Source organism: Dasypus novemcinctus, chromosome 3, assembly GCF_030445035.2.
Source record: "Dasypus novemcinctus isolate mDasNov1 chromosome 3, mDasNov1.1.hap2, whole genome shotgun sequence".
Classification (NCBI taxonomy): Eukaryota; Metazoa; Chordata; class Mammalia; order Cingulata; family Dasypodidae; genus Dasypus; species Dasypus novemcinctus.
In genome coordinates, this window is record NC_080675.1 from 37143980 (window position 1) to 37158627 (window position 14648).

General features: G+C 42.0%; 1 protein-coding gene across 50 annotated transcripts in view; it reads right to left on the bottom strand.

The window, feature by feature from the left end:
* Positions 1–7385: 7385 nt before the first annotated feature.
* Positions 7386–14648, bottom strand: part of SIPA1L1 (signal induced proliferation associated 1 like 1) — a 399857-nt gene continuing 392594 nt past the window's right edge. For 34 of the 50 annotated variants that reach the window (XM_058293172.2, XM_071213827.1, XM_058293144.2 and 31 more), the window contains 3 exons: positions 13388–13502; positions 10145–10229; positions 7386–9456 (listed from right to left, as the gene is read on the bottom strand). In XM_058293172.2, coding sequence (XP_058149155.1) covers positions 9313–9456; positions 10145–10229; positions 13388–13502 — 344 coding nt within the window. In that variant the 3' untranslated portion in view covers positions 7386–9312. The remainder of the gene's footprint in view (positions 9457–10144; positions 10230–13387; positions 13503–14648) is intronic. The other 16 variants (XM_058293142.1, XM_058293141.2, XM_058293166.2 and 13 more) reach the window with 1 other exon arrangement.

Consider the following 14648-nt stretch of genomic DNA (forward strand, 5'->3'; position numbering starts at 1 on the left):
GTGATGTTTTCCTTAAATGCCAAATTATGGAAATACATAGGAGAGTTGTGACTGGGTAGGCTCATTAGATATTCCAGGTTGTGCTAACAAGATCTAAAAAAAAAAAAAAGTTTAGGGAGTTGAATCTATTTAAAAGTACTTTGGTTTCTTTATATATGCTGGATATTAGGCTCCTATCAGATATATGTTTACCAAATATTTTCTCCCATTGGGTAGCCTGTCTTTCACTTTCTTGATAAACTCCTTTGAGGTGCGAAAGGCTTTAATATTGAGGAGGTCTCATTTATCTATTTTTTCTTTCACTGCTTGTGCTTTGGGTGTGAAATTCATGAAGTCATTTCCTATTATAAGGTCCTATATATGCTTCCCTACATTGTCTTCCAAGGTCTTTATGGTCTTGGCTCGTATATTTAGGTCTTTGATCCATCCTGAGTGGATTTTTGTATAAGGTGTGAGACAGTATTCCTCTCTCATTCTTTTGTATATGGATATCCAGTTCTCCAAGCACCATTTGTTGAAGAGGCCATTCTCTCCCAGCTGAGTGGGCTTGGTGGTCTTGTCAAATATCAGATAACTGTATATGCAAGGATCTGTATCAGAGTTTTCAATTCAGTTCCATTGGTCAGTATGTCTATCCTTGTGCCAATACCATGCCATTTTGACCACTATAACTTTGTAGTATGCTTTAAAGTCAGGTAGTGTGATTCCTCTGATTTCATTTTTCAATATGTCTTTGGTATTCAGGGCCTTTTTCCTTTTCAAATAAATTTCATAGTTTTTCCAGTTCATTAAAAAATGCTGTGTTGATTTTTATGGGGATTGCATTAAATTGTAGATCAGTTTGGGTAGGATAGACATCTTAATGATATTTGGTATTCCTATTGATGAACAGGGAATATTTTTCCATTTATCTAGGTCTTTGATTTACTTTATCTTGAAAATAAAAAGACAAATAACCCATTTAAAAATGGGCAAGAGATTTGGTCAGATGATTCTCCAAGAAAGAAATACAAATGGCTAAAAAGCACATGAAAAGATGTTCAACATCACTAGCTATTAGGAAAATGCAAATCAAAACTACAATGAGATACCATCTTACACCCATTAGACTGGAGGCTGTTAAAAAAACAGGACTATAAGTGTTGGAGAGGATGTGGATGAATGGGAACCACTGCTGGTGGGAATGTAGAAGGATCCAGCCATTGTGGAGGACAGTTTGGTGGTTCCTCAAAAAACTAGCTATAGATTCGCCATATGACCCAGCAATTTTCACTGCTGGGTATATACCTAGAAGAACTCTAAACCTGGACATGAGCTGATACATGCACACCAATGTTCCTAGTGGCATTATTCACTATTGCTGAAAGTTGGAATCAACCCAAATTCCCATCAACAGATGAATGGATAAACAAAATGTGGTGTATACACATATAATGGAATACTACTCAGCTGTAAGAAGGAATACAGTACTAACACATGGGATAAAATGGATGAACCTTGAGGACCTTATGTTAAGTAAAGCAAGCCAGGCACTGAAGGACAAATACTAAATGACCTCTCTGATATGAATTAAGCAAACCAAGCTGTCTCAGAGAGCCAGAGACTGTAAGATAGGCTTACAGGAAATATGGGGGAGAGGAAGGTTGTGAGCTAATGCCCCCACGGGCAAAATTTATGATAAAGTAGAGGTAAGTAGTTGTGCAGTGAAGAGATAAGATGGGGGTCTAGGGATACTATTGGGTTGGGCTTTGCAGGCTTGAGGGGGGCTAGGGTTGGGAGGATGAGTCAGATGGTCCAAGGAATTGGGGGGAGGGTTGGGGGGAGCAGGTGAACTCGGTAGATTGTTGGGTATGTGGTTGAAACTATAATGTTGAGAAAACTCTTCAGAAAACATAATAAGGAAGGGTTACTGGTTTAAGGGGGGCATCTGAAACAGGGTTCACCTGGGTCAGGCTTCTAGGGTGTGTGTGAGCGCTCCTCTTGTTATAATGTGTTATATCAGTGGGTGGAGACCCATACAATGAGCTGGAAGGTGTTATACCCTGATCTTGGGGAGAACTGTTCTCAGAGGGGAGGGTGACTCTTGAGAACATGGGTGGCTCCCAATGGGGGAGAACAGACCAGTGTGTCAACCCTCTGCATTGTAGCAAGTATCTATGAATCTTATCCTTCAAACAGTGGAGCCTGGTTGCACTGTGGACCCTGAGGGGAGGAGGAGAGAGGAATAGAATAGATGAAAGAGGGGGGTAACTGGGGGGTAATGGAAGTGTTCTGCATGATCCTGCAATGTTGGATACAGGTCATGTTAAATTTCATCAAAAATTTATAAAAGTGTATAGTCTAAAATGTAAACCATAATGGAACCATGATTAGTAGCTATGTTTCAATATCTGTACATCAGTTGCAGCAAATGTTAACGACCATATGTAAAAAGAACATTGCTGGGGAAGGGAGATAGGGGTTTGATGTTGGGTATTTTGGAGTCTTCTATATTCTATGTGTGACTTTACTATGACCTAAAACTTTTTTGAAGACATAATAGTAAAAAAAAAAAAAGGATGTGGACATTGAGGAAAAATGGAAAAGATTGCCTTGCCACTGTTTATACAGGGCAACACCTATTACAGTGATGAAAAACAAAATGTCCAAAAAATTATTATGATATTTTTCATTTTTTTAATACCCCAATTTATTTTCTACTTTATTTTAGTTTTTCTAAATTATGTATTCTATTTCTAATCTTTAAACCTATCACTACTATTTCATTTTCCTATTAATTAAATTTGGCAATATATTAGACTTCATTTTTGAAGAAGTTTTGGATCACAGAGGGGTTCAACTATGGCAGGAGAGGAACACTGATATGGGGTGTCATTGATGGGGGATACATGGGTGGGAGGGAGTTCTCCAGGGCATATATAAGGTATATAGATATGTTCAGATGTTCATTGGGCATTGACATAGTAAGTAGAGTTTCACATGACAACTGAGGGAGTGCTGAGTTCCTAATCCCAGGGAACTCTGTCGCACTCCCCAGTGGAGCAGCAACAATCCCCAAGTGCAAGGGCAAAGACCATTGAAGAAGGATGGTCCAATGATGGGCCCTTGATACTGATGACTATGCTTATGAACCTGTGTGCTTGAAATTTCAACTAGGCCTAGAGCTGCAGGGTGCCTAAGAGTTACCTCCTGAGAGCCTCCATGTTGCTCAAATGTGGCCACTCATTAAGCCAAACTCAGCATGTAAATGCATTACCTTCCCCGCAGCGTGGGATATGACTCCTGGGGATGGGTCTCCCTGGTGCCGAGGGATTTCTACCAAGCTCCAGCTGGTGATGCAACTAGAAAAAGACCTTGAATAAAAGGGGAAAATGGTAAAGACAAATAAGTCTTATGGCTAATAGACTTCAAAATGAGTCAGGAGGCCATCAGAGGGGTCATGCTTACACATGTCTCAGCAGGATCTCAAAGACATCCAAAGTAGATATAACCCCAGGTAGTGGTGCTCCTGAGGGTTAGAGAGACACCCAGGTTCCAGTCATGACAGATAGCTCTGGAGTTCAGTGTCTTGCCAGTGGGCCCCACTTTGGAACTTGTGCTTCTGAGTGTGATAGAGTTGGACTCAGGTGTGACCTCTCTACATGTTTTTTCTGTCACTTTTACTGAGCCTGTGGTTGGCGCTGGAGTTGGAGTATGTTCAGGTGACTTGAATCTCTGGACTGTCCATGTGCCAGCTGGGCCCTGAGCATCAGCAGAGTTGCAACACCTGCATTCTGGTTCTTTGGACTTATCCAGGTCAGCTAACAGGGAGGTGATGAATGCCAACGACCACATCAGGGAACCGAGAGAGTCTACCACTGCAAGCAGGAGAATCTCATTCATCAGCCATGTGGGATCTAAGCCCTCTCTCGAGTTAGAGGTGGTGTGGACATCACCATCCCAGGGTCCTCAAGATGGAGGAATAAAATATGGATTAGAGTTAACCTACTGGTATTTTACTATAGAATTATTGTGACTCTAGCAATGGAACAAACGGAGTCATTGATGTGGAGACAGTGGCCTTGGGAGTTGCAGGGCAGGGAGAGGGAAAAAGAGGTGTGATATGGGGGCATATTTGGGACTTGGAGTTGTCTGAATGATATTGCAGCAACAGATGCAGGACATCATAACCCACTGAATGGACCAGGAGAGAGTGTAAACTACAATGTAAACTCTAATCCATTTTGGAGCAGTGCTGCAAAATGTATTCATCAAATGCAAGGAATGTGCCAGACTGATGAAAGAGGTTGTTGATGTGGGAGGGGTGGGGTGGGGTGGGGAGTGGGGGTATATGGGAACCTCTGATTTTTTAATGTAACATTTTGTGTGATTGATGTATCTTAAAAAAAAACCAAGATAATAAAAAAATTAAAAATAAAAATAAACGATTAAAAGAAAAAAGTACTTTGGTTAAGGAAAAGGAGTGATAAGAGGCATCAACAGAATATGTGAAGAGATACCTGAAGGCATGCATTCATCTAAAGACACAGAATAAGGCACACAGTGCTTAGGGTATTTTGTCTGGGAGATCTTTCATGCTGAAAATGGGTGATGAGAGGTATAAATTGCAGGATAATAGGAGCTGCATATGCTTAATGGGGGTAGTAGTTAGCAGAGACTGCTTAAGAGGTGCAATAAGATGGGCTCATTTAGAATAAGTGATGGGAGGAGATTTGAGAAATGCATGTTCACAGCACTGGAGATAAATGTGGCTGAAATGAGGCATAAAGAGAGGGGGAAGGTGAAAGACTCTTGGAACTCAGGTGTGATGATTCAGATGCATGAAGACTAGATGGAGGGAGATTCTTGATTTGGAAGGATGGAGTACCAGAAGGGCATAATCTGGAAAGAACTCAAGGAGTTCTGGGAAGAGAAGGGGAATGGGGAGAGGAGAGGGATCCTTGGAGAGAGCACAGGAGAGCAATAAAGTGGGGAAAAAGCAAAAATAAGATCAAGGCTATAAATACCTTCTCAAAAGATTCAGCCAGGGTCTTCACCTCTTTGAGCTACAGCTTCTATGGAGGATATGCAGGATAAGCAACACTTTCTTTCTCTCTGGACAGTATCAGCGAGAATGGCCTGTTATGTAGCTTGAGGACCGAGGTAAAGATCTTTTAACCATGTATGAGGGCAGTAGCTTTGAGGTTTGATGGGTTCTTGGAGATTGGTGTGAGCAGGTTGGGCTGAATTTGGAAGCTGGTCATTTGAATTTGGTGCCCCCAGCCTGGAACCAGTTCTCCCAGTCTACCCCAGATGAGGCCCACCCACTGTGGAGCTGGCCAATGAACTCCTCACTGCCATTCCTATGCCCTGCTTTCCTTAGCAGCATGACCACCCAAATTCTCAGCTCACCAAGGTCACCAAGGGCGTTCCTTGCTCCTCTGGTAACTAGTCCTCACCAAGGTCACCAAGGGCGTTCCTTGCTCCTCTGGTAACTAGTCCCATATAATTAACGGGAGCGTTAATGTTGATGCAGGCTTTCCGGCCCCATGTAGGTAACACAAAATTCACATCTGTTAAGCACAGAGAGGGTCATTCTGTGCAAAGGGAACAAAAAGTTCTTCCTTTTAACTAGTTAAACTCTCTCTAGTTACAACTTGAACCTGTGTCCACCTCCATGATGCTCTCTGAATCCGTTGACCAGTCAAAATAATACTCAGGTGGACTGGACATGGTTAAGTGGCTCCTGCCAGTGTCTTTCTTTTCGTTCCTAACAGATACCCTCCTGTTAACCCCACTGCCCCAAAGTCCTGCTTCTAACACTTCACCTGGGCATTTCTAGGAAACAGAAATCCTGGGACCCTCCTTCTTATCTGCTCAATCACAGACCCTGGGGTGTGGCCCGGTATTCTGGGTTTGAACAAGCCCTCTAGGTGTCATGGTGCTGACTCAGGTTTGAGTCACTGTTGTAAAATACATAGCGACGTTGTTAAAAGCACCTGGCTGTAAGCAGTGGTCTCTCCTAGAAAAGTGTAAAAGCCTGAACCTATAGGAGATAGAGGACAAGGGAAGGCATGTTTACCGAGTGCCTACAATTTGCCAGTCACTGGTTTTACAAAAAATACCCAATTTTATCCTTAAAACAACAGATCATCCTGTTACTATTGTTACCAAATGAGCAAACCAAGCTGAGGGAGATTAAGAAATTTACCTAAGGCAGCACAGCTGCTAACTAAAGGCCTGGTTGCCAGCCCCAATCTAAGACTAATGTCTTTTTCATCAGATTGTGATGATTCCTGGTCACTGGTGGTATAACTCATGTGGAGAAAAAAGCATTTGACACTACCCTGTGCAGTCTCTCAAATATCAGTTTATGCTGAACAGTGCCCAAGCTTTTATTGGCTACATGTCCTTCTGACCAAAGTGTGCCGTCTTGTACTTTAAGCTAAATTTTGTTCATTCTGGGAAAGTAGCAGCAGATAGTTGTTGAACACTGCATGGGAGATTGGAATCTGGGTTCCGGTCATCATTCTACTTTCAACTAGCTGTTTCCTTTGCCCTTGGTCTATCATTTTTATCCCCATCTAAGGAGTTAGCCATCCAGCCCACTTTATCACCTACAGATGTGGGGAGCAACCGATTGGCTCCTCCATTCAGGTCACAGATGAAGATCCTCCAGCACAGAGGCCAACAATACTGTCCCTCAGGAATTTCCAACCCATGCGTTGAGCCCTTCATAATAACATGGAAACCCTCCACACCATGGACAAACCATGGTCTAAACAGACTTTCTTTAGAGTGTCGATTAGAACATCCTGTGGTATCCAGACTCACCCCACCCTGTAATTCTAGAATTTGTAGAATTGTTGAATCGCGTAGCAGGGAAAAAAACACTACTTTCAACTCCCAATTACCTGCACCACTGGAGAGGAACAGTGCCATGGTGGATTAAAAATTTTGGTTGTTTGGCTTTGGAATGTATTAAGCTTTTCCTTCTGTAGATTAACCTTTCTAATTATATTTTGCACAATCTAATATTAACAGGCATTTGTATTCCCTGAGCACACAATATCTAACACTTAGAGTTGGAAGATGCAGTAGAGACAGTACCAAAAGGTCTCAGAGAATGATAATGTTGTTGTAGAAAACCCACACATGGATAATGAAGAGTGAACTAATTATAATGTGCTCTGCAAAAATTAAATCATAAACAGAGAAGGCAAAATAGTAATTCTCTGTGGACATGTGGGCAAAGAGTAAAAAAGCTTATTAAAATTCTAAAAAGGATAGAAACTCTCAAGAATCACCTTTAGTGTTAATGGAGCTTAGTGAAGAATTAGTGTCAGGAGGGTCTGTTACTGGGTGGTCTCTCAAATAAGAAAACCTAAAGCAATAATACAAAAGCGTTTAAAAAGAGTGTTTAAAATGAGTTTTATTGTTTGATTTTTACAAGTAGTCTTTAGAGGCTTCAAACAAGAACTCTGTTGCAAAAATTCTAATAAATAGCTTGCCCCAAGTCCCAAAACAAAATGTAAAACAAAATAAACTAAACTCAGAAGGATAAGCAAGACTTCAGAATGCTTGGATGTTAGGGATATTTCTCATTTACAAAGAGATATCAGGCAATGTACAATCTCCTTCATACAATTCAAAGAGAGAAAGAGACAATGAGATCTTTACAAAGCACTCCGAAATCTTCCTATTTCCATGAAAGAAAAGTCACCAGAAAAAAAATTCCATGGAGAAATCGCAATCATGAATGAAACGGCAGCATAAAAATCTGGCAGTTAACGGTGGGGAGAAGAGAGGAAAATTCCATCTTGTTTCTTTTGGGGATAGGAGAGAGAAATGAGTGGAGATTACGTAGGGAAGGGAACTTCCCAGCAGCTGCAGCTAGATTGCTGAACATTTCCTTGGACCAGAGTCGCCACTGAAGGGACAGAGGTGAGAGTTTAGTGACGATTATGAAGGCAAGAAACAAGGCCAGCAGGGCTCTCTCAAGTCAGTCACCAGCTCTCTGCTCTGCAGTGGTGACAGCCTTGGAACAACTCCCCAGAGGCCCAAAGCAGATTCATAGCACACCAATCATTTCCGCAGCAAAATCCTTTTTGATGGTCACAAAAAGATGCAGAAAATACCAGGCTTATATTTCAAGCGGGGACATGCAGATTTCAAAAGCCCATTCTAGTATCACAGTCATTGCTCCTGAAAAGTATGCATTAAAATTCACAATTTAATTTCCCTTTTAGCTTGCCCTTGGTTACGAATACTGGCAAAAGTCTTGCTTTTGAGAGAAGGATTTATTAATTTATTAATAGTCACAGTCATTTTGAGGATGTTTATGTCTTGTCATTTTCTACCAGCTTAAAAACAAAGTTGCCACATTTTCAGCTTGAAAAACTCAAGTAAAACTATACTTTTGACCAAAATGCATACAATAGGGACAACAGGAAATACAAATAATAAGGGTGGGGGTGGGGGTTGGATATTCTGAAACCACTTAAATGTTTGGAGCTAGGAAGCTGTAGAGAAGCAGATTAGTTTAGTGGGGCTCACTTAAGCCAACCCAAAACAAAAGTCTTAGTTCCCAGGAGCACACTGGGGACCATCTCCCTGCAGGGAAGGAAGGTGGCAGGAAGTGATGTCACAATGCCAGGTGTGAAAAGGGGTGTGGCCCGCAGGCACTGTCTCTAGCCTCTCTCCACTTTACCCAAGTAAAGTTTTTTAAATGACCCCGATCCTGCTGACCTCTGTAAGACAGGGACAAACAGCACTAGCTCATGCACCAGCCATTCAAGGGAGGCAGGCATTTTCTAAAAGCACCTCCCTCTCCAGGCATTTTAGGAAAGATGGCAAGGAAGGTACCCCTCCCCATTCTCCAAATTAACAACTAAAAAACTTTGTTTTCCTAGGAACAATGATATTTGTCAGGATAACAAGGGAAAGCTTGGGTTACCTGAAGTAGATAAGGAAAAGCTGATGGAAATAGAGGCAGATGGGCCAGGGGGAGCCCTGGTCCTAGGCCCAATTTCTTTTTAAATACATAACAGATAAAGATATTGTGCAAAAAAATAAAGACATTCACATTTTAGCAGTTAAACTTTTATTTTGCTTTTTAAAATTTTTATTTACCTTTTCATTTTTCTTTTCTACAAAAGGCAGACAATGATTGTTGATCTGCAATCGATGTGCTGTGCACTCCCCGAAACGGGGCAAAATGGGAAGCTGGGAAGGTGCTCTGCGAACACTTGCAATAGCATGAACAAAGGGGCTTCAGAGCACTCACTGGAGAGCATTCCTGGGGTGCCCCATCTCTTCGCACCTTAGCCTTCCCTAGCTCATGTCTATCGTATTGAAGACCCATTCAGTGAACTTCTTCAGCTTGTCTGAGGCATTCTGGGATTCCTCCTGCAGCCTCAGGTTGTCTTCCCGCAAGTGCTGAACTTCAGCCTGCAGGTGGGCTTTGTCTTCCTTTTCCTGGGAGGCAGAGCAAAGAGAGAAGTACTAAGAGGCGGGCCCCACCTGGCCCAGATGCTAGAAGTAGCCATGGATCTGTTTTGACCCCTGGCCCATTTCCCATCCTTCTTTCCTCCAAACACCTGTCTACAAAGCCTGATGCTGGTTGTTAAGATATTCTAAGTCCAGGGAACAGTGCTTCATTATAGGTTATCTTGGAATGTAAATACACTGATGTGTATTTTAAAGTCTCTGTTGAGAAGTACTGTTCCAAATTTTAGATTACTGTTTTGGTGGCTGATGTCCTAATATAATCAAAGCCACCCAGCAAACAAAATACCACCCAGCTGTCTTGGTGCAAAAGCCTGAATAAAGTCCAAGTAACAACAAAGTGTGAGTCCTGGCTATTGAAACACTTATACAAGAGGTAGTGGGAGGCAGGGAGAGGGCTGAGGCAGAGGTGGGGCACCAGCTAAGATTCAAAAGCTTTCACAAAAAAGGGAACAATTATTCTGTGCACGTGACACAGAAAGTTTTTTCTTGGCTATAAGTACCAGTAGGAACTGAGCCCCAAGCAGCCTCCTAAACACGTGTGTGTACAAAGAAAACAGGGAAAATACCCACATCTTATTCTCTAACACTACTTAAGGACTCACACAGTTCAAGGGCAGTTTCTATAGACCGGGCAATTTACTTTGAGAGTGTTTACCTTCTTCAAATCTTCCCGAAGCATCTTCAGCATACCTTCTAGTTGGTCCACTTTAGAAGCCAGAGTGGGAGAGGAATCTTTACTGCTGAGAACAAGAAACAAAAGACCATGTTGACCGGAGCCTCCAGGGCTGGTTTATTTTGTTTGTTTTTTTTTTTTGAATCTGAGGAGCTGCATTTGTAAACCAATGTGTATTTCTACTTCAGAGGAAAATGGTAATCTGAACAAAAGGTAATACAAGTTTGAATGGCAGCCAATCAATAGCTTTCTTTGTTAAAGATGCTGCATCGTCTGTGGCAAAAGAATAAAAGCCAATAAGTGAAAATGGTCTCTCTGGCAGCACAAGAGGTACTCTCTGGCAGACATAATTGTCCAACAGTGAAATGACTCCTCAGGGACACTTTGGGATCTCTATTAGTGAGTTTCAAAAAGAGAAGAACTACTCCTCTCTGGGTGAAAGGGGAGGAAGGTTGCCTTGGGGCTACAAAGACATGGCAGGTCTCTCTGGTTCCCAAGAAGATAAATTCTGTGGCCAAGTGTCCAGATGCAGCTGGATCATGCTACCTGTGCCTTAAAAACTCATCTAAATAGCCTTAAAAATTTTTTATTTTTAATAAGACCATTTGCTTCGAAAGCTGCCAGTACAAGCTTAATGTCTTTTTTAAAAAAAAATATTTGTTTTTCCCCTTTCCCCTTTCCCCTCCTCCTGCCCTGCTGTTTTTGCTGTCTTTGTTGTCTTCTATTCTCATTTTTTTTCTCCTCTAGGATTCACCGGGATTCAATCCTGGAGACCCCTGATGTGGAGAGACAGTCCCTGTCAATTGTGCCACCTCTGTTCCCGGTCTCTGCTGCCTTCACCTTGACTCTCCCCTTCATCTCTCTTTTTGATGTGTCATTATCTTGCTGCGTGACTCACTTGTGTGGGTACTGGCTCACCGTGAGGGCACTCAGCTTGCTGTGCGGGCACTGGCTCACCGCGCAGGCACACATTCTTTTCTTCTTTTTCACCAGGAGGCCCCAGGGATCCAGCCTGGTAGGCAGAAGCCCTATCACTTGAGCCACATCTGCATCCCCAAGCTTAATGTCTTAAATTCTACTATTATGGTAAAAAAAAAAAAATATATATATATATAAAGGCCCACTTTTTTTTTTTTACATCTTCTCACATTTGATTTAAGTGACAATCTTGCCATGCTAGTGTAGTACCAAAAGAATGGTGAGCTAAAGGATGAGAAGGCTACCCTACTAGTGGCAGAGATGGCATGGCAGGGCAAGCTTTGGCCTGTCGACTTTTCCTCCCTCACTCTTCTCCACCTGCATTGGAACTGCTGTAAGTTTTCTGAGTGAGTGCTGGCCCAGTCACTCGCAACCTCGAAGTCACACAACAGAGAAGCCAGAGCCCTCTATGGGGATAACAGCCACCTCTTTCCAGAGGTCAAGGGGAAGAAGTACTGACTTTTAAAAATGATCTAAATCATGGAATAAAAAATATTCATTATCTTAAATATCAAAGTCCACATTAGAATTTCTGACCTGAAATAAACTATGCTGAGGTCTTCTGCTAATTCTAGATTTATAAAGAGAGCCCAAAAAGCAAAACCCATAGTGACAAAGCTGCCAAATGAATGGCATGACAATGACCTCAAACTTGTAAGACAGGCAAACCAACTAAAAGCTGATAAAGAATGGACTGTAAAAGGGAAGCTATGCTGCAATAAGCTGCTCAGATCTGGGATGGCTGCAAGGCAAAGATGTGGAAGAATAGGGGCAGTGCTAACTTGTGGAAAAGAAACAATGAGGCCACCAACTGGGGAGGGGTCCTGTCCTTCACAAATCCACCAGCTCACTGTCCTCACTCCTGCAGAGCTAACCCAAGCAGCTATGTCAGGAGCTTGTCAGGACTGAAGCAACTCTCGGTAGCCTATATCTTGACCTCTAAAGGGTCTTCAAAATGAATTCTCTGCGTGTGTGTGCATGCACCATTTATAAAAACACAGATATTTAAATCCATTTGCATTTGCTCTGTCTGCACTGAACAAAGGAAAAGAGCTGAGCATTACCCTTATGTTATGAATTTAAGACCTATTCAAGAATCCTTTCTCAGAAAAGCAGTTTTTGCTCACTTTGCCCTCCCTCTGCTGTAGGTCCCGTCCTAAGAAGGCACATTTTGGGCCCTCCCCCAACTCTGCCTTTTTTTAAATAAAAGTTCTCAAAAGCCCAACTAACTGTAGCTCTCTTCACCCAGCTGTCCCAGTGATAAAAGCATATGCAGCCTCTATCTGTTACACTTCATGACAAACCATTCATGACTCTTAATGCTTTATCCACTAAGAGCACTTCCTTTCAGATTTGTTCAGAGAAGTCCTCAAGCACAAGCCTCACTCTCTCTTCGTTCAATATATATCACCCTTACTTTTCCTGTTGTCTGTTTCAAACCAAGTATTATAAATATGTTTTTTTTTTGAGGTATTGGGGCCGGGGATTAAACCTGGGACTGTGTATGTGGGAAGCCGGCACTCAACCACTGAGCCATATCAGTTTCCCTAAGTATCTGTACCTCCAAAGTTTTCAAGGGAAGAGATTTTAAACTGATGAAATTATAACATTTTGCATCAATGAGTGCTTAATAAGTGTCATGGATGACTTAACAGGTGACTTAATGCTGGGATGCTTTAACAGATAGGAATGTCACACAAATACCCAAAACCACACCATCTGACACCAGGGGGAAAATACAAGAGTCAGCCTCTGCTCAGTCCATGCTCTTAACTCAGAAGAAAACCCAGTGGGTCTCAGCTACTGTTCGTTTACTTTTCTCTGACATACAATCTTAACTATCCTGGTGACCCAGCTTTCTCTATCAGTAGATCTGAAGCAGCAGATTGGGGGAAGCTAAGGCATTTAAAGGAATGCCCATCAACTGACAGCTGGGGAAGAGGTTAGAAACACAGACTTAAGGACTTCACAAGACAGGAACCTGGGGCTATTTGGTACAAATTATTTTTCTTATCTAATAAGCCCTGACAGCATAAAAATACTATGAAACTAAATAATAAATATTCAACTTTATGATCTTATATCTCAAGACAAGTCTGTGACACAGTTTGTAGTTACAAAGTTTTCTAACTAAAATGTAAGGTGTCTGGCACTGCAGTGGTGAGTGTCATTCAGCTAATACCTGTGGTCTCCATCTCCTCTTCCCCACATTTGCTGTCCCTAGTGGAGATGACAAGGGTGACCCACCTGCTGTAAGACTTCATCTGGGCCATAGCCTGGTCCTCAAGCTGATCGCTGTTGGATGCAGCACTCAAGGGGCGATGGTTTTCATCACTAGCAGCAAAGTACGAGGCTCTCTGGACTAGAAAGGAGATAAGAAACCATTCAATGTTTTGGAGTCACATCCCTCAGTCTTATCTAGCAAAAGTAAAAAAATGGCCTACATCCAAATCACTGTGCAGAGGTGCACTGGGAATCTCATCTCCCAACTCTCATGGGGAAAAAATATTGATGTTTTAGCCATAAAAGGGTGGAAGCACCAACTATTTAGAAATAGCTGATATGCACTAATGTTTAGGCCTCCTTTTCTTCTGCTCATCAAAGTGGAATTCTGTTCAATGTTTCCCTGGAAATAGGCCTTCCATCAAATTTCCAGACCAAGGCTTTCCCTCAGTGATAATATGAAATTAAGAGCAAGGCTAGTATTAAGCTTCTCAGGATTTCTCGAAGTATACTTTCCATAAGATGTCTGGCCACTTTGGTGGACTTCAACCTAATCCCCTACCACCTGTGTTTCAAATTCAAAATTTGGGCCAAGAAATGAAATTTTTAAAAATCTCCCATTGTGGAAAAAAATGCCTACCATTTTGGATGAAGAAGAGGGACCAAAAGGTGAAATTTAAGTCAAGTTAGTATTGGGGAATTGCCATCAGCAAAATAAACACTAAGGAGGCAGGGGATTAGTCCTTGATGATGCTGTGACTGACTGACTTTTGCATCTGTGGCCTAGTAAATCCCCTCCCCCTGCCAATACCAGCAAACAACCAAAAAAACAAAACAAAACCTCAAAATAATCATCTTCTATAATAATTTTATAGGGAACATTTTAGCACCCAAAAATTTGGAATGCTAATCTTAGACTAAAGTCAGGGAGATGAGGCTCAAGCAGTTGAGTGCCTGTAACACACGGTAGGTCCTGGGTTCAGATTCTGGTGCCTCCTGAAAAAAACAACAAGCAAAACTAACTAGAAAACCAATTCAGGGAAGCTGTTGTGGCTCAGTGGTTGAGCGCTGGCTTCCTTCATATGAGGTCCCTGGTACCTCAAAAAAATAAAGTCAGTCTTCATTCAATACAAGGACAGTTGACAACCTTAGGTCCACATTCACACACTGCATTATTTTTCATTGTTTTTTTTCTTTTGTTGTTGTTGTTGTTTTATCAGTAGGCCAGATCAGTACCAGTCCTAGAACCACCAGCCTAAAACAATCCTATGGCCAGTAGGTGGGG